The sequence below is a fragment of the Trachypithecus francoisi genome, unplaced genomic scaffold (assembly GCF_009764315.1).
Source record: "Trachypithecus francoisi isolate TF-2019V2 unplaced genomic scaffold, Tfra_2.0 Lachesis_group1, whole genome shotgun sequence".
NCBI classification, from domain to species: Eukaryota; Metazoa; Chordata; class Mammalia; order Primates; family Cercopithecidae; genus Trachypithecus; species Trachypithecus francoisi.
The window spans coordinates 21683091-21706648 of record NW_022681454.1 but is presented as its reverse complement, the minus strand read 5'-3'; the positions used below and the strand labels follow the sequence as shown (position 1 = coordinate 21706648).

Below are 23558 nucleotides of genomic sequence, written 5' to 3'. Positions count from 1 at the left end.
TATCAGTTTTAAGATGGTTTTAAGTTTAGAAGCTCTAACATGTAGAAAAAGTATCTTAGGACACTTCTATTGCAGTACGAAGAGAAGAAAGAATACTAGACATACCCTGGTAGAATTTTTGATTTCCAAAAAGAATCCCATAGACTGAGGAAGGAATAAGGCTGGGGCTGAGATTTATATTTCTGATCTGTACCACTGCATGCCAGTAAATTATAGGTGCTATGTCATGTCCTCAGGGAAGGATCTTTGAACATAGAAATTTAAACCCAGTTTTATTTTTTATTTTATTCATTCATTGCACAGATGTTGTGGGACCTTGTCTTTTGGGTCTCCTGGGAAGCACATGCCAGAGTGGAGCTAGGAGTTTAAGATGTTTACTAGGGGGAATTACTATGAAAAATAAAGAGAGAAAACAGAAGCAGGCATGAGAAGTCTTCAGATGGGAATTGCAGTTCTAGCACCTGTGAAAGGAGAGGGGAAGGAAAGGTCTAAGACTGCGTTACAGCTATGAGAAAGGCTTGGCCAGCCCTTTGCAAAGCTCTGGTAGAGGTCGCCCACCAGAAGTCTACTAGGTAGAAATGCAGAGTCCTGCTACCACTGCTGTGCTCAGTCATTGGCTGGGGACTGCCTGCAATGTGCATGGCCTCTGCTTGAAAATTGAAAACGGAGGCAGATCGTCTACACATCTGTGGCTGGGGGCCCTCAGCTAACTGCTCTCCTGCCCCAAGGCCTCTTTTGGAAAGACAGCTGAGTAGGGGCATGTGCCTACAACAGTCACTCATACTTGACATTGCTGGAATGTTAACTCTGCCGTTTAGTCTGCATGTGAACCTCAGCAAGTTATTAATTTCTTTTGCCTTGCAAATTTTTGGTCATTGTTTTGAAGAAAATAATAATATCTACGTCATGGGTTTTGTTTTGTTTTGTTTGAGACAGGGTCTTGCTCTGTGGCCCAGGCTGGAGTGCAGTGGCACTGTCATAGCTCATTATAGCCTCTACCTCCTGAGCTTGAGCAATCCTCCCCACTCAGTCCTCCAAGGAGCCAGGACTACACGCTCGCACCACCATGCCTGGCTGTTGTCTTTACTTTTTTTAGAGTTGGGGTCTCACTATGTTGCCCAGGCTAGTCTCTAACTCCTGGGCTCAAGCAGTCCTCCTGCCTCAGCCTCCCAAATTGCTGGGATTATAGGTGTAAGCCACCGAATCCAGCTATATCATAGGGTTCCGGCGAAGAATGATTGAGTATATTCATTGCACAATATGGTCACTCAGATATTCACCATTATGTTCTTTTTTTGTGAGGATGCAATTATGGTCAAATTGGAAAAGATTTCTTTTTTTTTTTTGAGACGGAGTCTCGCTCTGTCGCCCCGGGCTGGAGTGCAGTGGCCGGATCTCAGGTCATTGCAAGCTCCGCCTCCCGGGTTCACGCCATTCTCCTGCCTCAGCCTCCTGAGTAGCTGGGACTACAGGCGCCTGCCACCTCGCTCGGCGAGTTTTTTGTATTTTTTAGTAGAGACGAGGTTTCACCATGTTAGCCAGGATAGTCTCGATCTCCTGACCTCGTGATCCACCCGTCTCGGCCTCCCAAAGTGCTGGGATTACAGGCTTGAGCCACCACGCCCGGCCTGGAAAAGATTTCTATACTTTACGGGTTTTACTTTGTTGTGGGAGAAATGATAGATACACAAATGCCTGAACAGAGTGATTTCAAATAATGAGAAATGTTAAAACAAGGTGAGTAGAGTGAAGGCAAAACATTTCTTGACACACAAGAGCTAAAGCATACCACCCAGAATTATTTTCTGCAAAAATGAATGAATGAGTCAATGCGTCCAATCAAAGGAGAAACATTGATGAACCACGTAACTAACTGTGCTTATGACAAAATGTATTTAATTGCTGATGCCATGCGGAATTAAATGTAATTTTAATATGAAGAATAATCAGATGGATGGAGAATTTTGAGATTCAGTAGATACTGTCATTTTTGCTAGGAAGAATTATTTTAGAAAATAACATTTTATTTGTATTTATCTGAAAACGGAATAAGCTGAGGATAGTAAAACAGGAGTTGGCAAACTTTTTCTTTGAAAGATCAATTAGTAAATATTTTAGGCTTTACAGACCAGAAGGTCTGTTGCCACTACTCAGCTCTGCTGTCCTAGCACATCCTCAGTATTTGGTAACTCTTGGTCCTATTAAAATTATTGTAGGAGATACCTTCTGAAAGGGAAAATTTAGGGGAAATCCTTTGTACAAGTCTGTTTTACTCTGTAAAACTTTCACAAAGACATACAAATAAATAAATAAAAGCAGCCATCGACAGTATGTAAACAAATGGGCATGGTTGTTTTCAGCAAACCTTTAAGGGCATTGAAATTTGAATTTCCTACAAGTTTCATGTGTCACGAGGTAGTATTCTGATTTTTTTTTCATGTGTTTAAAAATTTCAACACTGTTCTTAGAGGTCTTAGGATTTAAAGAAAACCAGTGGCTGGTTGGGTTTTTTGGCTTCTGAACTAGAACTTTGAAGAATGTTGGGAGTCACCAGTTTTCATTAGTGGGGTAAATGAAGGAAAGCACTAGAAATTTATTTTTGAGGAGTTAACATTCCTGATTTTTGCTTATCACAGGTGGCCTTAAAAATTTAGGATGTGTACCAATTGAATTTAGTGACTCACCTGGCCCAAAATCTAGCCAACCTTCCTTTCTTATCTCTTTTTCTTGTACTTGATAAACAATGTTGTAGCAGTAACATATTATTGTACATGCTAAATCTAACACAGTATCAGTTTGCTTTAGTACAGTTTGTAAAATGGCAAATGAGAAATGTCAAGGAGTGGAAACTTTTATTGTTCTGAGACAGGATCTTGCTCTGTCACCCAGGCTGGAGTGCAGTAGCCAGATCATAGCTCACTGTAAACTCAAACTCCTGGGCTCAAGTGATCCTCCTGCCTTGGCTTTCCAGAGCACTGGGATTACAGGCATACTGGGGCCTCAAAGAGTGGAAATTTAAAATATATAAATGTATGCCTTGATCTTTCTGTGTGAATACTTAAAGTGCTTCCTCTCCCTGTGTCCTACAACTCTCCATCTTTCTGGTATTTCATTTTGTAGATAGACAGAAGAATTCCATAAAATCCCCTATTATTGGAACCAATGTCAGTATCCAGCAATTAGCTTTTACAGACAGTAGTGCAATGAATAGTTTTGTTGTATAAGTATATAATTATATAAGTTGTAATATGTAATATATTTTGTACAAGTGCAACTATGTCTTTAGGGTAAACTTTCAGAAGAGGAGTAAGTGGATGAAATAGTGTATATATGTTTGTACTTTTACCCTCCATAGTTTTGTTTTGATTTTTTTTGTTTTGTTTGTTTTTAAATGACAGGGTCTTGCTATATATCACCCACGCTGATCTTGAACTTCTGGGCTCAAGCAATCCTCCCACCTTCGCCTCCTGAGTAGCTGGGACTACAGGAGTTAAGCTACCATGCCCAGCTGATTGTACTGATTTATAGCAAAATATGAGTGGCTGTTTCCTTCAGAATATAAAATGGGTGATCACATTTTCCCCTCCACTGTGAAAAGTTACTTGTGGTATCTTGTTTTAATTGGTATTTCCCTCATGACTGAGGTTGTCATACATCCCTTCATTTGATTGTGATCCATTGGTGTTTATTTTTCCTGAACTATCTGTTCAAGGCTTTTGCCGATTTTTCTTTTTTTGGCAAAAGATTTTTAAATACTTTAAGTTTTGAGATACATGTGCAGAACGTGCAGGTTTGTTACATAGGTATACACCTGCCATGGTGGTTTGCTGCACCCATCAACCTGTCATCTACATTAGGTATTTTTCCTAATGCTCTCCCTCCCCTAGCCCTCCACACCTCTATGGGCCCCTGTGTGTGATGTTCCCCTCCCTGTGTCCATGTGTTCTCATTGTTCAACTCCCACTTCTGAGTGAGAACATGAGGTATTTGGTTTTCTGTTCCTGTGTTAGTTTGTTGAGAATGATGGTTTCCAGCTTCATCCATGTCCTTGCAAAAGACATGAACTGATCCTTTTTTATGGCTGCATAATATTCCATGGTATACATGTGCCACATTTTCTTTATCTAGTCTTATCAATGATGGGCATTTAGGTTGGTTCCAAGTCTTTGCTGTTGTGAATAGTGCTGCAGTAAACATACGTGTGCATAGTGTCTTTACAGTAGAATGATTTATGATTCTTTGGGTATATACCCAGTAATGGGATTGCTGGGTCAAATGATATTTCTAGTTCTAGATCCTTGAGCAATTGCCATGCTATCTTCTACAATGGTTAATGTAATTTACACTCCCATCAACAGTGTAAAAGCATTCCTGTTTCTCCACATCCTCTCTAGCATCTATTGTTTCCTGACTTTTTTTTTTTTTTTTTTTTTTTTTTTGAGACAGAGTCTCGCTGTGTCATCCAGGCTGGAGTGCAGTGGCACAATCTCAGCTCACTGCAAGTTCCGCCTCCTGGGTTCACACCATTCTCCTGCCTTAGCCTCCCGAGTAGCTGGGACTACAGGCGCCCACCACCATGCCCTGCTAATTTTTTATATTTTTAGTAGAGATGGTGTTTCACCTTGTTAGCCAGATGGTCTCCATCTCCTGACCTCATGAACCACCCGCCTCAGCCTCCCAAAGTGCTGGCATTACAGGCATGAGCCACCACGCCCACCTCTGACTTTTTAATGATCACCATTCTAACTGGTGTGAGATGGTATCTCATTGTGATTTTGATTTGCATTTCTCTAATGACCATTGATGATGAGCTTTTTTTTTGGCCACATCTATTGGGGAGGTTTTTTTTTCTTAATTTTTTTAAAAGAATTCTTTGTATATTTGAAAAATTAGTTCTTTGCCTTTAATAGGAGTTGAAAATATTTGTTTATCTTTTCACATTGCTTATAGATGTAAAAAAAATCAAAAAAATTTAAAAAATGTGCTACATTTTAAAATTTCCTATTTGCTCTTTTCCTTAGTTCTGGGAAATCCTTAGTTATTATGGGTTGTAAATCTGCTTTTCTTCTGTTTTTCCATTTTGTCTCTTTCTGTCTCATCTCTGCCTTCATCTTCATCGAGTGTCGAACTCTGTCTTCTCTTCTTCCCTGTTAAGGACACTTGCATTGGATTTAGGGCCTACCCTAACTCAGGATGCTCTCCTCTCTAGAATCTTAATCACAACAACAAACGCTCTTTTTCTAAACAAGGTCACGTTCACAGTTTCACATTCACAGGTTCCAGATGACGCCTTTCGACCCACTTTAGCCATTCAACCTGCTACAATAACCCTATTTGATTGTTTTTTTTTTTTTTTTTTGAGACGGAGTCTGGCTCTATCGCCCAGGCTGGAGTGCGGTGGCCGGATCTCAGCTCACTGCAAGCTCCGCCTCCCGGGTTTACGCCATTCTCCTGCCTCCGCCTCCCAAGTAGCTGGGACTACAGGCGCCCGCCTCGTCGCCCGGCTAGTTTTTTGTATTCTTTAGTAGAGACGGGGTTTCACCGTATTAGCCAGGGTGGTCTCGATCTCCTGACCTTGTGATCCGCCCGTCTCGGCCTCCCAAAGTGCTGGGATTACAGGCTTGAGCCACCGCGCCCGGCCCCTATTTGATTGTTTATCTGACTTTTCCCTTCAGCAGTTGATGCCCCGGATTATAGCCCCAACATATTTGATCTGAATATTTAGTACTCTTCAAATGTGTTTTTAAATTCCTCTCAAAAGGATAATTATTTTGTGTCTTCTGCTATACAAGATGTGAGTGTTTACAGCAGTTTTCCATGACTCACTCCATTCTGGGGCTTGCAATAGCAAGCAACTGAGAACTTCTAATACTACTTAATGTTTATTTCTTCTGCTTTATAAACTTTTGATTTTTTAAAAAAGTATGTCTATAGTAAGTCTCACTCCTGTTTTCGTATTCCAGCATAAGCAATATACCAAACTTAAACTTGGTACTGTGTTAAATAGTAGCAATGGACATCAAAGACTTTCTTACGGTGTTTAAATTCAAGAGACAAGAGCTCCAAGTAGCGTTCATAAGCATTGTCTATAGATCATGTGGCGGTAACGTCATTAGTATAGAACAGAAATGGGTGTATATGAGCTTTATGACTTCGGTTAAGTTTTATATTTTTCATTTAGCTACCTCCTAGAAAGTTTGAAATTTCAAAGATGTCAGCAAAAATATTGATTATGAATGGGTTTTAGGTTTATAATGATACATGATATTACGCGTTTGGTAGTTCCACAGTCCCCCATTTCAAAATTGAGTATAAAAGCTGTCTGCAGAGTAGATTTATTCATACTGATTCTGTTTTCTAGCGCGAAATCCTTAAACACATCAAATAATGTGTAGACTGAATATATTAACTTGAGGTTGTAAACTATATTTTTAAGGTTACAGTTATAACTTTTTAAGTGTGATGAAATGTCTTCCTTTTTACTTTCCTCAATAAAATCTATCATTTCTCGTGCTAAAGCTTTTATGACTGAGCAAATGACAGTCCTTTGGCTGAAGCATTTCTGAATTGCAGTGAGTGTAATTCAGCCACTACTCTGGCCGTTCTTTATAAGCTACTCATGTTTGGGTTTCATTCTTTACTCAGAAACAGCACACTAATGTCACTGAGGTTGGTTGTTTGTGTAGTTTTCATTTCCCTGTTCTTTGGTTTATTTTAAGTTCTTAGTCACTGCAAAGTTTGACAGCTTTGCTCATTAAAACTTAATAATTAAATGTAGAAAATTAAAACTAGCTGGAAAGGATCTCGGTAATCACTCTAATTTTTTTTTTTTTTTTGGTCTTAAAAATGAAGTTGAAGTCTACCTAGAAAAGTGAGGTGACTGTCACACAAACTGAATCATTTATTCCTTGTGGAGTTGCAGTTAAAACCCTGGACTCTGAATACAGCACCATTGTTATTTGCACTGCTTTTAGTGTCTGTGAAGTTTCTAACGTCAGTCACTATATAAACATTTATTGAATATAAATCAATAAATGTGACTCTTTAATTTCAAAGCATAAATTATTTACTTGTTTTTATTTCTAAGATACACTCAAAATAAACTCAACCTCAAACTGTACTTAGCAATTAAGATTCTTATATTTATTACCAGGAGGAAAAATACTTAAAAAATAGGAATGTTATTTTAGAGATTTCCAAAGATATTGCAGGATTATAAAGAATAAAATATAAATTGTCCAGGTGTGGTGGCTCACACCTGTAAACTCAGCACTTTGGGAGGCCAAGGTGGGCGGATCACCTGAGGTCAGGAGTTCAAGACCATCCTGGCCAACATGGTGAAACCGTTTCTACTGAAAATACAAAAATCAGCTGGGTATGGTGGTGGGCACTTACACTCCCAGCTCCTTGGGAGGCTGAGGCACAAGAATTGCTTGAACTTGGGAGGCGGAGATTGCAGTGAGCTGAGATCGTGCCACTGTACTCTAGCCTGGGCGACAAGAGCAAGACTACGTCTCAAAAAAAAAAAAAAAAAAAAAAACACCAAAACCCAAAGAGAATAAATGAATAGAAACCTCATCAGTAAAATAGTGATCATTTTGATATGTTTTCTTCCCAATTATTATTATTTTTGACTATGCAGAGATTCTTTTCAATGAAGGATATCAGTTTTGGTGTTTGCTTTTTAAAAGCTTGTAAGCATTTTTCTCTTCAGGTCTCTTTTGAATCATTTTTATTGGAGGCATACAATTTTGTTGTTTGGATGTATTATAATTTGTTTAACTCTTCTTGCAACTGACCTCTATGGGAGTTTCTAATTTTTGTCTGTTATACGTCATGCTGACATAAAGTCTCTGGAAATACCTTCTGTCAGATGTGGTGAGTGCCCGCTCAGGATAGATACTGTTGGGGATAGCCAGGGTCATAGGCTCTTAGTATGCTCGCTGGGCTGCTTGGGAAATCTTGCTCCAGAGGTGAGCTTTGAATTCATATGTGAGTCTCAATTCTGTTTTGCCTGTGCTAAATAACTGCCAATTAAAAATAACAGCAACAAATCCTTTGTGGTTTTGATTAGAGGACATTGTATTTTAATCGGAATGTTTTTGATCACCATGTTTTCTCGGTCCCAATGATTGAAGACTTATATTTGCTTTTGTAACTAACAAACAGCTTTGTTGGGTGACTGGGGGGACAGAATACAATCCAATAATATACTTGGATTGTAAGATACATCTGGATTTCAGAAAGCATTTTTTTAAAAATTTGTTTATTTCGGCAGATTTTGGGGGAACAGGTGGTGTTTGGTGACATGAGTAAGTTCTTCAGTGGTGGTTTCTGAGATTTTGGTGCACTCATCACCCGAGCAGTGTGCACGGTACCCAGTATGTAGTCTTTTATCCCTCACCCGCCTCCCACCCTTTCCTCAAAGTCCATTGAATCATTCTTATTCCTTTGCATTCTTGTAGCTTAACGCCCACTTGTGAGTGAGAACATGACCATGTTTGGTTTTCCATTCTTGAGTTGACAGGTCAGAAAACATTGAAATGAGGGAGAATGTGTATCTTAGAACCAAGGAAACAGAGTTTGAAACTTAACGGATACTCATTGAGTATGTCATCCTTTTTCTAATTCCTTCTGCTGTTCGTGAGGTAGATTTTATTCTTCCCATTTTATCAATAATGGAACTCTGTTACTGAGAGAAGGTGTGACTCGCCTAAAATCAACGTAACTTGAAAGTGATAGAGCTGGGGTCGAAACCCAGGTATGCTCCACTTTAGGAATTCCTAAAAGAAAAGCCTCTGATATGTTAATCTGCAGGGATTTTAAAATTTCACTTAGATCAAAAGAAAATCAAATGTCAAATGGCTATTTTGTTTTAATACAAGGAATCCAAGTTTTTTTTAGACAAAATAATAATACCTAAAGTCTTCTGACCCAGAGGTATGCTCCATTTACATTTTATATACAAGAAGTGCTGTGTTACATTGTGTCAAGAAACCCCAGCTCACACTGTAGCCATTGTGAAGGGTGCCCATGAAAGTTATGCAATGCTGTGTGTGATGGAAAGTTTTCTGCCCCAAATGCCTGTAGTGTGCCTCGTGACCAACATTAGCTTATGTCGAAGAACTTGGCATTTGGAGTAGGAACTGCTGGGTTCAAAACCTGGGTCTGCCATTGGCTAGTGTAATCTTGGGCCCTTTACTTAACTCTTTTGCACCTTGGTTTTCTCATTTTCCTTACCTTGATATTCCCACTCCCCGATTCAGATAACTAGCATTTTCACCTCATTCATGGATGCTCATTATTAATATTCAGGCTCCAAAAGCTACATAAAGTTACAAAACCTAGAGGGAGTGCCAGATAATATGAAGTCTCTTCTCAGGCAAGTCCGACCTTTTGGAATAGGTGCAACTATGACTTCTTTGAGTCAGTTTTTGTTTTCAATTCATTTTTGATAAACATTGTCCTAAAGTGTGAGATATGATACTATGATTCAGCTACCTGTGTTTGTCTGTGAGTGCATGTGAAAAGCATATTTTTACACAAATGGACAGTAGATTTGTATATTGTTAAATTGCAAATAATATTCAGCATTATTGAAATGATATCTAGAAGATACCTTGTTTCTTTATAAAGTCAGTATTTTACAGGATCATAGATTATGCATTTTTCTGCTAAGTTTCCAGGTTAAAAATGAGTATTCAACTTGCATAATTTGATTAATTATATAAACGTACATGGTATGGTATTCTTTATGCTTATGTTGAACTTAGAGCTATTACGTATCGACTTTTCTCTCAAAGTTTTGATTATGCGTGATAGAAATAATTTAAATGGGACAAGATGCATGAGTAAACTACTTTAAATAGTTGGTTTCTCAGAGAAAGGGGGAGACACTTTTTTTCAGCCATCTCAAACATTCTGGCTAATAAATGATGTCTTGGAGTTCCTCATAGGTTTAAACATAATAAGCTAAATTACTTTGATATTGGTAGTGTGTATTAGGCAACTTATTATTATTATTATTATTTTTTGGTATTTTTTAGGATTCTGAGTAACAATAAGATATCCGAGCTGAAGAATGGCTCATTTTCTGGATTAAGTCTCCTTGAAAGATTGTGAGTATTCTTTAATTATCATCTCATTATGATTTTGTTTAATGCATTTTCATTGTAAGTCTTCATTGTAAATCTGTCACTAAACTCCCAGCTATTCAAAATAAAATTTGAGTTTTTCTAACATTTTTTAATGAAAAATTTTAAGATTTTTATTTTAAAAAACAAATATCTAAATTCTGTAAAGGGCCAGATAGTAAGTAAATTGGGTTTTCACAGCTGACCACAAGTGACTCACCTCTGCCCTTGAAGTGTGAATGCAACCTTAGATAATATGCCAATGAGTATTGCATAAGATAGTACTTAGGAATGATGAATGAATCGATGTGGATGTCTTCCAGTAAATCTTTACTTATACCAGAGGTCATGGACCATACTTTGTTGACTTTGTTTAAGTATGCTAGCTTAAAGCATCTATGCTGTCTTGAAATTCTGTATCTTGAAACATGTATGCCATGTTAGGCCATTCTTGTATTGCTGTAGAGAAATACCTGATACCGGGTAATTTATCAAGAAAAGAAGTTTAATTGGTTTACGATTCTGCAGGCTGTACGGGAAGCATGGAGCTGGCATCTGCTCGGCTTCTAAGGAGGCCTCAGGAAGCTTACAATCGTGGTGAAAGGCCAAGCTTGCATGTCACCATGGCGAAAACAGCAGCGAGGATGTGATGTCAAGGGGAAAAACACTTGTATAAACTTTGATATTTTACTCAGATGTCTTTGAATGTGATATGTTTGTAAATATATATTTTTCTTAGCGATTAGGTCTAGTTTTGCTTATGATACGTCACAGGTAGCACTCATATTTTTGCTTTGGTGAGTTTCAGACAATGGACATTTAATTTACTTGTATTCTGAATGCTATTCTGGGATCACATTTCAAATTCCCCTGTTAACTCATGCATTTAGGATAAAATTTCAAAATCTGTAAGGAAGCTACGCTGTGAAACATCTCCGTTTCTGTGGAATAACACACTGTCCTCATTTTTCTTAATTCTCTTTGCCCAGCTTCACTTCCTCCACTTCTCTACGTGGCCTTTTCTTGACCCTTTTACCTAGAGGCTTCTCCTGTGATAGAACTCATGCAGGGCTTCATTGCCTAGGTTCCTGATGTGTATGTAAATATATACGATCTCGCGTTCTTCATTTCTTTATGCATGTCTCTGTTCTTTTCATTTAGATCAGATGTCTTTAAGTTAGGTTATATACATGCATGTGTGTGTGTGTGTGTGTATATATATATATATATATATATATAGACACACAAACAGGAATATTTTTAAATGTTCTTGGCACAGTAGGAGCACTTTATTTCGATATTCGTACCATGTTCCATGTCGTCCATGTGCTTTAGAGTATGCTGATCACACCCTTGGTTCTAGGCCTGCCTAAGCTAAGGATGGTCCTTCATACACATTCAGTGGTCACTACGGTTCAGGAAAGGACCTTTGGGACTATCAGGAAAGCAGACAGGAAGCCTGGGAGGACCCATCAAAGCGTGACTGCCTTGGATCATTGTGTGAGACAGTACATTCCTATTATGTTTTCTGTTCCCTGCAAAGAAAAGTTACTGGGTTGACAGATACCGCTTGCATATAACACAGTGTCAGGCATTTAGTATGTGCTTAGTTGATAATGAAAGGCATTAGTGTGGTCTTCCCTTTCCAAAAGAAAGGATGGCAGGCACTCCTAGTTTATAAATAGTGTCTGTTGTGTTTAGAAACACATTTTATTTTTGGCACCTAAGATGGATGTGGCTGTTCATGTACAACATAAAAAGTATAGACAGCACAGCTAATGTTCTGTGCTGTAGTGTGAATTACTACCCTTTTTGCATCTATTTCTTACTTTCCCTTGTCTTTGACCTTATTTTCAGCCATTTAAAGCTAGCAAATCTCTGTATATGTTAGAAACAAATTAAGGAGCCATTTTGGGTGATACTAAAGTGCTGTGATTGTTTCTAGCCAGGGGTCTGTTTATTCATGAATCCCAAAATACTTCCTCACTCCTTTGTTGGGACCACAGAGATCAATATACAGATAAGGGACTTTGAGAGACCGTTTTATGAGTGGGGGCTTCAGTGTGAAAACCCAGTGTTGGCCCTGGGACCTGGGCCTCTTGTGTTAGAGAACACCTTTATCTACACTGGCCCTAAGCTCAGCATATCTGATGTACACACACATCAAGGGCCAGACCTGAGTCCTGGCCTCGGTCTGGCAGTGTGTGGGGGGGGCATGCATGCCCAGTTGGGACCTGCCTCCCGTACGGTTTTTGTGGGAGAGCAGCCCACTTTAGAAAGAAAGAAAAGTGATGAAAGGGCTGGGCTCTTTTTTTCCCCCTGTTTATACTTATTTTATTTTAAAGAGGTTTGTTACATGTCATGAGGGTTTGTTGTACCTATTATTTCATCACTCAGGTATTAAACCCAGCACCCAAAAGTTATCTATTCTGCTTCTCTCCTTCCTCCCAGCCTCCCCCGTCAAGTAGGTCCTAGAGTCTCTTGTTTCCTTCTTTGTGTTCATAAGTTCTTATCATTTAGCTCCCCCTTGTAAGTGGGAACATAAGGTATTTGGTTTTCTGTTCCTGTGTTAATTTGCTAAGGATAATAAAGGCCGGGCTCTTAGCTGCTCTGCTCTGGCCCTGGGAGGGAGACACTTGGTGCTCCCTGCTCCTCCAGAGGAGCAGACTTTATTCCTTCAGCACTGACTGTTCCTGTGCGTCTCTCCTTATGTCTTCTAAATGAAAGCCTGAGAGCATTCTTGGCTCCAGTACTGGGGTGGAAGCCACTCCACCCACCCAGTCATGCTTTCAGCAACCCTCAACCAGCGACTGATAGCAGATGGTGGGTAACTACCCTGCCTGCCTCACCTGTCAGGTGGGGCCGCCCTGAGGTGCCTTCTCCACCGGCCTGAGAGTCCCCAGGGACTGAATCTCAGGTACCTCAGTGGTAACGTCTTCAGCAGCTCCCCTTGTTGGGCATCATTCTCTTTCTTGTCTCACTTCCCACTTTTCTACTGGTGCATTCTGGGGTCACCCCCCGAGTAAAGCCATTATTTTCACCCTTGTCTGGGAGAATTCCACCTAAGAGATAAAACCGGGAGAATTCCACCTAAGAGATTTGCCTAGTTAGAGAGTCCTGAAGGTGAGAATAGAATAACCGGATGACTTGAAAATACAGCAGATAGGATATGGTGTAAAAGATGGTTGGCAGAACAAGGAATTGCTCACACCAAGGTCAGAACTTCAAAGCTGTGGCCTTGAAATTCCTGGAGCCAAGTCATACAGAGTGAAGGTTAGGGTTTTGTAGGGTAGGGTGGGGAGAGTGGGCTGAGATAGTAAGAGCTGGCTCCGTTGAACTAATGATGATGACCCCATTGTTTGTTTCTGATCTTGCCCCATGTAGGAAGATAGCAGTGTGTGTGTGCTTTATTTTCATAGGAATATTTAGGTTGAGTTTTTTTTTTTTAATTTAGGAGCTTAGATTTGGGGTTTTATTTTTTATGATAAAGTAACTAAATCCTGATGGTGTCGTGGAAGCTAGTTTTCTAGTTTTGGTTCACCTTTTGAAGGTAGTTTGCTTTATTTTAGAAGTCTATTGAGTGGATAACTGATGCAAATTTATTGTATCATATTAATTAAAATCATAAAAAGATAATTGACTTAATATGAAGGTTTGGTACAGGTATTGCCTCAACAGGTAATGAATCTTTTCCGTGTAGCTGATTTAAATTTATTCAGCAAACATTTAAGGTGCACACACTATGCTAGGCTTGGGGTTTATGGAACATATGCAGTAATGGGGAGAAACGTAGGATATATATAGTAAGCAAATCTCAAGTACTGTGGATAAAGAAAATGTGTAAGAGGATACTAAGTTTGGGAGTGCAGCACTGTGAATGTCTGCGAGTTTGTGGTGGAATGGGATGAAATTCAGAAAGACTTTGAGCAGAGAGCCTTGCTCATGCTAGATGAGACGGTTTGGAATGGGGTGGAAGTAGGGAGCCATGTCAGGTCTTAGGTAATTTAAAGCTTATACTATCTGTTTAGAGACCAGCGCCCCAGACTAGACCATGGTTATCAAACTTCATGAGCATCAGAATCCCTGGGGTTTTGTGAAGGCACAGATTATGGTATCCTATACCACACTGAGTGTGGGATAGGTTGACTTTTGAGATGGCTGTTAGGCTTCCAGATGGAGACATTGATTGAGAACTCATAGAAGTGGTACATTTGGGAGCCGAGGGACTCTGGCTTTGGGTGAGTCCCTGTTTCCCCCCTTTTTTCCCTTTTTCCTCCCTTTTTTCCCTCTTTTCACCCATTAAAACCCTTCTTTACTCACCCTTTAAACCATCTGCGAGTCTAAATTTTCGTGGCCGTGGGACGGACGAGAACCCGGTCTTTAGCTGAAGTACGGAAAAGTCCTGAAACATTTTTGGCATGTAACTTCCGGGCTCCAGAAGTGGTGAAGAAGACACTTGCTTCTCCTTTGCATTCCATCATGATTGTAAGTTTCCTGAGGCCTCCCCAGGAGTGGACACCTGTGCAGCCAACAGAACTGTATTATTAACAATTAAAACCATACCAGGTGGGCGGAGCAAGATGGCCGAATAGGAACAGCTCCAGTCTCCAACTCCCAGCGCGAGCGACACAGAAGACCGGTGATTTCTGCATTTTCAACTGAGGTACTGGGGTCATCTCTCTAGGGAGTGCCGGACAATCGGTGCTGGTCAGCTGCTGCAGCCTGACCAGCGTGAGCTGAAGCAGGGCGAGGCATTGCCTCACCTGGAAGCGCAAGGGGGAAGGAAATCCCTTTTCCTAGCCAGGGGAACTGAGACACACAACACCTGGAAAATCGGGTAACTCCCACCCCAATACTGCGCTTTAAGGAAACAGGCACACCAGGAGAATATATCCCACACCTGGCCGGGAGGGTCCCACGCCCACGGAGCCTCCCTCACAGCTAACACAGCCCTCTGCGGCGATCTATCCGCAAGGCAGCAGCGAGGCTGGGGAGGGGCGCCCGCCATTGCTGAGGCTTAAGTAGGTAAACAAAGCCGCTGGAAGCTCGAACTGGGTGGAGCTCACAGCAGCTCAAGGAAGCCTGCCTGTCTCTGTAGACTCTACCGCTGCGGACAGCGCACAGCTGCAGTCCATTAGGGGAAAGAGCGGGCCGCTGCAGACCCGAACGACTCTGTCTGACAGCTTTGGGGAGAGCCGTGGATCTCCTAACGCGGAGGTTGAGATCTGAGAACGGACAGACTGCCTGCTCAGGTGGGTCCCTGACCCCTGAGTAGCCTAGCTGGGAGACATCCCCCACTAGGGGCAGTCTGACACCCCACACCTCACAGGGTGGCGTCACCCCTGAGAGGAAACTTCCAAAGAAAGAATCAGACAGGTACACTCGCTGTTCAGCAATATTCTATCTTCGGCAACCTCTGCTGCTGATACCCAGGCAAACAGGGTCTGGAGTGGACCTCAAGCAATCTCTAACAGACCAACAGACAGTCCTTCTGACTGTCAGACGGAAAACTATCAAACAGGAAGGACACCTATACCAAAACCCCATCAGTACGTCACCATCATCAAAGTCCAGAGACAGATAAAACCACAAAGATGGGGAAGAAGCAGGGCAGAAAAGCTGGAAATTCAAAAAATAAGAGCACATCTCCCCCTGCAAAGGGCGCAGCCCATCGCCAGCAACGGATCAAAGCTGGTCAGAGAATGACTTTGACGAGATGAGAGAAGAAGGCTTCAGTCCATCAAACCTCTCAGAGCTAAAGGAGGAATTACGTACCCAGCGCAAAGAAACTAAAAATCTTGAAAAAAAGTGGAAGAATTGACAGCTAGACTAATTAATGCAGAGAAGATCATAAACGAAATGACAGAGATGAAAACCATGACACGAGAAATACGTGACAAATGCACAAGCTTCGGTAACCGACTCGATCAACTGGAGGAAAGAGTATCAGCGATTGAGGATCAAATGAATGAAATGAAGCGAGAAGAGAAACCAAAAGAAAAAAGAAGAAAAAGAAATGAACAAAGCCTGCAAGAAGTATGGGATTATGTAAAAAGACCAAATCTACGTCTGATTGGGGTGCCTGAAAGTGAGGGGGAAAATGGAACCAAGTTGGAAAACACTCTTCAGGATATCATCAGGAGACCCAGGAGACTTCCCCCCAGGGCAGGCCAACATTCAAATTCAGGAAATACAGAGAACGCCACAAAGATACTCCTCCAGAAGAGCAACTCCAAGACACATAATTGCCAGATTCACCAAAGTTGAAATGAAGGAAAAAATCTTAAGGGCAGCCAGAGAGAAAGGTCGGGTTACCCACAAAGGGAAGCCCATCAGAATAACAGCAGACCTCTCGGCAGAAACTCTACAAGCCAGAAGAGAGTGGGGGCCAATATTCAACGTTCTTAAAGAAAAGAATTTTCAACCCAGAATTTCATATCCAGCCAAACTAAGCTTCATCAGTGAAGGAGAAATAAAATCCTTTACAGATAAGCAAATGCTTAGAGATTTTGTCACCACCAGGCCTGCCTTACAAGAGACCCTGAAGGAAGCCCTAAACATGGAAAGGAACAACCGGTACCAGCCATTGCAAAAACATGCCAAAATGTAAAGACCATCGAGGCTAGGAAGAAACTGCATCAACTAACGAGCAAAATAACCAGTTAATATCATAATGACAGGATCAAGTTCACACATAACAATATTAACCTTAAATGTCAATGGACTAAATGCTCCAATTAAAAGACACAGACTGGCAAACTGGATCAAGAGTCAAGACCCATCAGTCTGCTGTATTCAGGAGACCCATCTCACATGCAGAGACATACATAGGCTCAAAATAAAGGGATGGAGGAAGATCTACCAAGCAAATGGAGAACAAAAAAAAGCAGGGGTTGCAATCCTAGTCTCTGATAAAACAGACTTTAAACCATCAAAGATCAAAAGAGACAAAGAAGGCCATTACATCATGGTAAAGGGATCAATTCAACAGGAAGAGCTAACTCTCCTAAATATATATGCACCCAATACAGGAGCACCCAGATTCATAAAGCAAGTCCTTAGAGACCTACAAAGAGACTTAGACTCCCATACAATAATAATGGGAGACTTCAACACTCCACTGTCAACATTAGACAGATCAACGAGACAGAAAGTTAACAAGGATATCCAGGAATTGAACTCATCTCTGCACCAAGCGGACCTAATAGACATCTATAGAACTCTCCACCCCAAATCAACAGAATATACATTCTTCTCAGCACCACATCGCACTTATTCCAAAATTGACAATAATTGGAAGTAAAGCACTCCTCAGCAAATGTACAAGAACTGAAATTATAACAAACTGTCTCTCAGACCACAGTGCAATCAAACTAGAACTCAGGACTAAGAAACTCAATCCAAACCACTCAACTACATGGAAACTGAACAACCTGCTCCTGAATGACTACTGGGTACATAACGAAATGAAAGCAGAAATAAAGATGTTCTTTGAAACCAATGAGAACAAAGATACAACATACCAGAATCTCTGGGACACATTTAAAGCAGTGTGTAGAGGGAAATTTATAGCACTAAATGCCCACAAGAGAAAGCAGGAGAGATCTAAAATTGACACTCTAACATCACAATTAAAAGAACTAAAGAGGCAAGAGCAAACACATTCAAAAGCTAGCAGAAGGCAAGAAATAACTAAGATCAGAGCAGAACTGAAGGAGATAGAGACACAAAAACCCTCCAAAAAATCAATGAATCCAGGAGTTGGTTTTTTGAAAAGATAAACAAAATTGACAGACCGCTAGCTAGACTAATAAAGAAGAAAAGAGAGAGGAATCAAATAGACGCAATAAAAAATGATAAAGGGGATATCACCACCGACCCCACAGAAATACAAACAACCATCAGAGAATACTATAAATGCCTCTACGCAAATCAACTAGAAAATCTAGAAGAAATGGATAATTTCCTGGACACTTACACTCTTCCAAGACTAAACCAGGAAGAAGTTGAATCCCTGAATAGACCAATAGCAGGCTCTGAAATTGAGGCAACAATTAATAGCCTACCCACGAAAAAAAGTCCAGGACCAGATGGATTCACAGCTGAATTCTACCAGAGGTACAAGGAGGAGCTGGTACCATTCCTTCTGAAACTATTTCAATCAATAGAAAAAGAGGGAATCCTCCCTAACTCTTTTTATGAGGCCAACATCATCCTGATACCAAAGCCTGGCAGAGACACAACAAAAAAAGAGAATTTTAGACCAATATCCCTGATGAACATCGATGCAAAAATCCTCAATAAAATACTGGCAAACCGGATTCAGCAGCACATCAAAAAGCTTATCCACCATGATCAAGTGGGCTTCATCCCTGGGATGCAAGGCTGGTTCAACATTCGCAAATCAATAAACGTAATCCAGCATATAAACAGAACCAAAGACAAGAATCACATAATTATCTCAATAGATGCAGAAAAGGCTTTTGACAAAATTCAACAGCCCTTTATGCTAAAAACGCTCAATAAATTGGTATTGATGGAACGTACCTCAAAATAATAAGAGCTATTTATGACAAACCCACAGCTAATATCATACTGAATGGGCAAAAACTGGAAAAATTCCCTTTGAAAACTGGCACAAGACAGGGATGCCCTCTCTCACCACTCCTATTCAACATAGTGTTGGAAGTTCTGGCTAGGGCAATCAGGCAAGAGAAAGAAATCAAGGGTATCCAGTTAGGAAAAGAAGAAGTCAAATTGTCCCTGTTTGCAGATGACATGATTGTATATTTAGAAAACCCCATCGTCTCAGCCCAAAATCTCCTTAAGCTGATAAGCAACTTCAGCAAAGTCTCAGGATACAAAATTAATGTGCAAAAATCACAAGCATTCTTATACACCAGTAACAGACAAGCAGAGAGCCAAATCAGGAATGAACTTCCATTCACAGTTGCTTCAAAGAGAATAAAATACCTAGGAATCCAGCTTACAAGGGATGTAAAGGACCTCTTCAAGGAGAACTACAAACCACTGCTCAGTGAAATCAAAGAGGACACAAACAAATGGAAGAACATACCATGCTCATGGATAGGAAGAATCAATATCGTGAAAATGGCCATACTGCCCAAGGTGATTTATAGATTCAATGCCATCCCCATCAAGCTACCAATGACTTTCTTCACAGAATTGGAAAAAACTGCTTTAAAGTTCATATGGAACCAAAAAAGAGCCCGCATTGCCAAGACAATCCTAAGTCAAAAGGACAAAGCTGGAGGCGTCACGCTACCTGACTTCAAACTATACTACAAGGCTACAGTAACCAAAACAGCATGGTACTGGTACCACAACAGAGATATAGACCAATGGAACAGAACAGAGTCCTCAGAAATAATACCACACATCTACAGCCATCTGATCTTTGACAAACCTGACAAAAACAAGAAATGGGGAAAGGATTCCCTATTTAATAAATGGTGCTGGGAAAATTGGCTAGCCATAAGTAGAAAGCTGAAACTGGATCCTTTCCTTACCCCTTATACGAAAATTAATTCAAGATGGATCAGAGACTTAAATGTTAGACCTAATACCATAAAAACCCTAGAAGAAAATCTAGGTAGTATCATTCAGGACATAGGCATGGGCAAGGACTTCATGTCTAAAACACCAAAAGCAACGGCAGCAAAAGCAAAAATTGACACATGGGATCTAATTAAACTAAAGAGCTTCTGCACAGCTAAAGAAACTACCATCAGAGTGAACAGGCAACCTACAGAATGGGAAAAAATTTTTGCAACCTACTCATCTGACAAGGGCTAATATCCAGAATCTACCAAGAACTCAAACAAATATACAAGAAAAAACAACAACCCCATCAAAAAGTGGGGAAAGGATATGAACAGACATTTCTCAAAAGAAGACATCCATACAGCCAACAGACACATGAAAAAATGCTCATCATCACTCGCCATCAGAGAAATGCAAATCAAAACTACAATGAGATACCATCTCACACCAGTTAGAATGGCAATCATTAAGAAGTCAGGAAACAACAGGTGTTGGAGAGGATGTGGAGAAATAGGAACACTTTTACACTGTTGGTGGGATTGTAAACTAGTTCAACCATTATGGAAAACAGTATGGCGATTCCTCAAGGATCTAGAACTAGATGTACCATATGACCCAGCCATCCCACTACTGGGTATATACCCAAAGGATTATAAATTACTCTACTACAAAGACACATGCACACGTATGTTTATTGCGGCACTATTCACAATAGCAAAGACTGGAATCAACCCAAATGTCCATCTGTGACAGACTGGATTAAGAAAATGTGGCACATATACACCATGGAATACTATGCAGCCATAAAAAAGGATGAGTTTGCATCCTTTGTAGGGACATGGATGCAGCTGGAAACCATCATTCTTAGCAAACTATCACAAGAACAGAAAACCAAACACCGCATGTTCTCACTCATAGGTGGGAACTGAACAATGAGATCACTTGGACTCGGGAAGGGGAACATCACACACTGGGGCCTATCATGGGGAGGGGGGAGGAGGGAGGGATTGCATTGGGGAGTATACATGATATAAACGTCATGCACATGTACCCTAGAACTTAAAGTATAATAAAAAATAAAAAATAAAAAATAAATAAAAATCAAAATAAAAAGTCAAAAAAAAAAAAAAATAAAATAAAATAAAACCATAAAAAAAAAAAAGAAGTGGTACATTTGGTCTAGAGTTACAAATTTGAGTCTAGGGACTCAAAGCTGTAGGTGGTGATGAGATTGTCTAGGAGAAGGCATAGTGTGGTAAGAAGAAGTGGTGTGGGTCAAGCACCAGTTGGTCTGATAAATACAGTGAGGATTCATTCATTCAACAAAGTGATCAGGAGTTACTGTGTGTTGGACATTTTTCAAGTGAAGAAGACAAGTAGTGCGCACTCTCTGCCTCATGTAACTTACATTCTAGTGATTGAGAGAATAGACAATAAATGAAATGATTCAGACAAACAAAGAAGATGACAGATTGTGGTAAGTGCCATAGAGCAAAACCAATCAGAAGGGGGCTCTCTGTGGGCTGAGGGTGTCTTCGGTTTTCGGTAGAGTGTGCAGGGACACCTCCAGGGGGAAGGCACAGAAGAGAGGGAGGTGAGGGAGGGAAGGGAGCAGACATCTACAGGAAGAGTATATAGGCTCTGCTGTCACATCAGCCAAGGAGTCTTCCCTCCCCACCCCCCACCGGTAATTGATGTTTTGGATTATTGATCCTAGAGGCCCCATGCTATTAGGCTGCTAAACTTGCATAATAATTGTCTCTGTTGGCCTACTTGCTAAAAACCATTATTATTAAAAGATAGAATTACCTAAATTTATACTTCCTATGAATTTTCTGCTTGGTGTTTTGGTGGATACCTGTTTTTAGATTGTTTTCAGCATTGAGACTTTTATATCCATCATCCATCCATTCACCAGTCTGTAGCCTTCCTTCCTTCTTCCATCTCTTTTTTTTTTTTTTTTTGTGAGATGGAGTCTCACTCTTGCGCAGGCTGGAGTGTGGTGGCATGATCTTGGCTTCCTGCAACCTCTCTCTCCCAGGTTCAAGTGATTCTCCTGTCTCAGTCTCCCATGTAGCTGAGTTTACAGGTGTGTGCCATCACACCCAGCTAATTTTTGTATTTTGGGTAGAGATGGGGTTTCACCATGTTGGCCAGGCTGGTCTCAAACTCCTGACCTCAAGTGATCTGTCCGCCTTGGCCTCCCAAGTGCCGGAATTACAGGCGTGAACGACCGCGCCCAGCCCCATCTCTGTCTTCATTTTATGGAATTGCCATTCTTGTATTGTGCTATATATTCAGTTACCAATATTTAGTGACATGCCTCCCCCATATACTCTAACTGCTGACGCTACAGTTGCCTACTGGTCAGTGTGTTTGACTTTCCAATGTGAATCCTACCCCTAGGCCACTAAGGTAATTCAGTATCTCTTCCAGCTGTTGACAGAGTCTGTCCTAGTCAATAAGAGATGAGGAGCAGAGCAGCCTGCTGTGGGGTGTGGAGAGAGATTTCCTAGCTTTTAAGGAGAGGTACGAGAAGAAAGTCTGTTTCTTTTTATGACTTTGTGGTTGGAGGTGATTTCTGAATCTGGGATTCCATATTGTAAGTCAGGCTCAGCCTGAAGGCACAGTTACATTCTGAGGATGGTGCATCTGAGAGATGGATGGAAGCAACCACAAAGGTTGCCCAACTCTTGATTTTCTGTGATGCCAGAGAATTACTTTTGTGATTGTTGAAGCTGTTTTGAGTTGAGGGTTCTGATACTTGCAGTTAAAGACATCTTACCTGGTCTACTTTATGCTCTTTCCTAAAGGAGGCAATTCTTTTACCGAGAACTGAAAATATTCCTTTAGTTCTGTTTAAGCAATTCTTGTGCTTTTTTCTCATTTATGCTTTAATGATCCAATGTACTCAGATTTAGCCATACATCCTGAAGTCAGACTCCTGCTTACTAGGGAAGCTGTGGGTTGGTGGGGGGAAAAAGGGGATGTTAAATGAGAGAATCTGACTATAAATATATTTTGGCAATGCCTGATTAATATGGCTATTATTAAATGTTATATAATATGTCAGGAATTTTTTATTAAAGGAAAAGTATATCTTTAAATTATATTACAGTACTCAGTTATTCATGAGTGGTATTTTGTGGAAACATATGCAGTTCATCATTGACTCCAAATTGATGTACTGCTTTAGCTAAATCAGTTTCTGTTGTAGATGCTGTTTAAAATCTGAAAAGGGAAACGTATGTTTTAAAAAAATGGAACTGACATTATGTATTTCTATTTACAGAGCTTTTTAGCTTATGCAAAACAAGTGAAAAACATACAGGTTGACTTTTTTCATAAAATCATCTTGTTGAAATGAGGGTCAGTTGAGGAGTTGCAGGGAGGAAGATAGGAACTAATAAGTCAGTCCTGATGATTAACTGTACCTCCTGGGACTTAAAATGCTGGGGATCAAACATTTGATTATGAAAAGTTTTAAATATACAGAAAAATGGAAAGGACAATGCCATAATCTTTCATATTACCAATTTACTTACCCAGATTCAACAATTCAGTAATTATTAACAATATGCCATCATTTTTTTCTTCTGTATTGGAATATGCCTACATATGTTTGGTGAATTATTCGAAGGTCAACTGCAGACATCATGATTGTCTACTTTTATGGAGAAATGGAAATGATTCATAATGAGATACTACATTCTCCAAATTATCTGGCTTTATGATCAGCCTTGTAATTTTGTAGCCAACCATAGCTTACTAAAAAATATATATATATATTTTTTGGGGGCTGACGGGGGACGGAGTCTCGCTCTGTCGCCCAGGCTGGAGTGCAGTGGCGGGATCTCGGCT

At 40.4% G+C, this 23558-nt stretch overlaps 1 protein-coding gene across 1 annotated transcript in view; it reads left to right on the top strand.

Annotated features, from left to right (window-relative positions):
* ADGRA3 (adhesion G protein-coupled receptor A3) overlaps positions 1 to 23558 on the top strand; it is a 137175-nt gene that overhangs the window by 31665 nt on the left and 81952 nt on the right. Inside the window, exon 2 of the mRNA XM_033213892.1 lies at positions 10047 to 10118. Coding sequence (XP_033069783.1) covers positions 10047 to 10118 — 72 coding nt within the window. The remainder of the gene's footprint in view (positions 1 to 10046; positions 10119 to 23558) is intronic.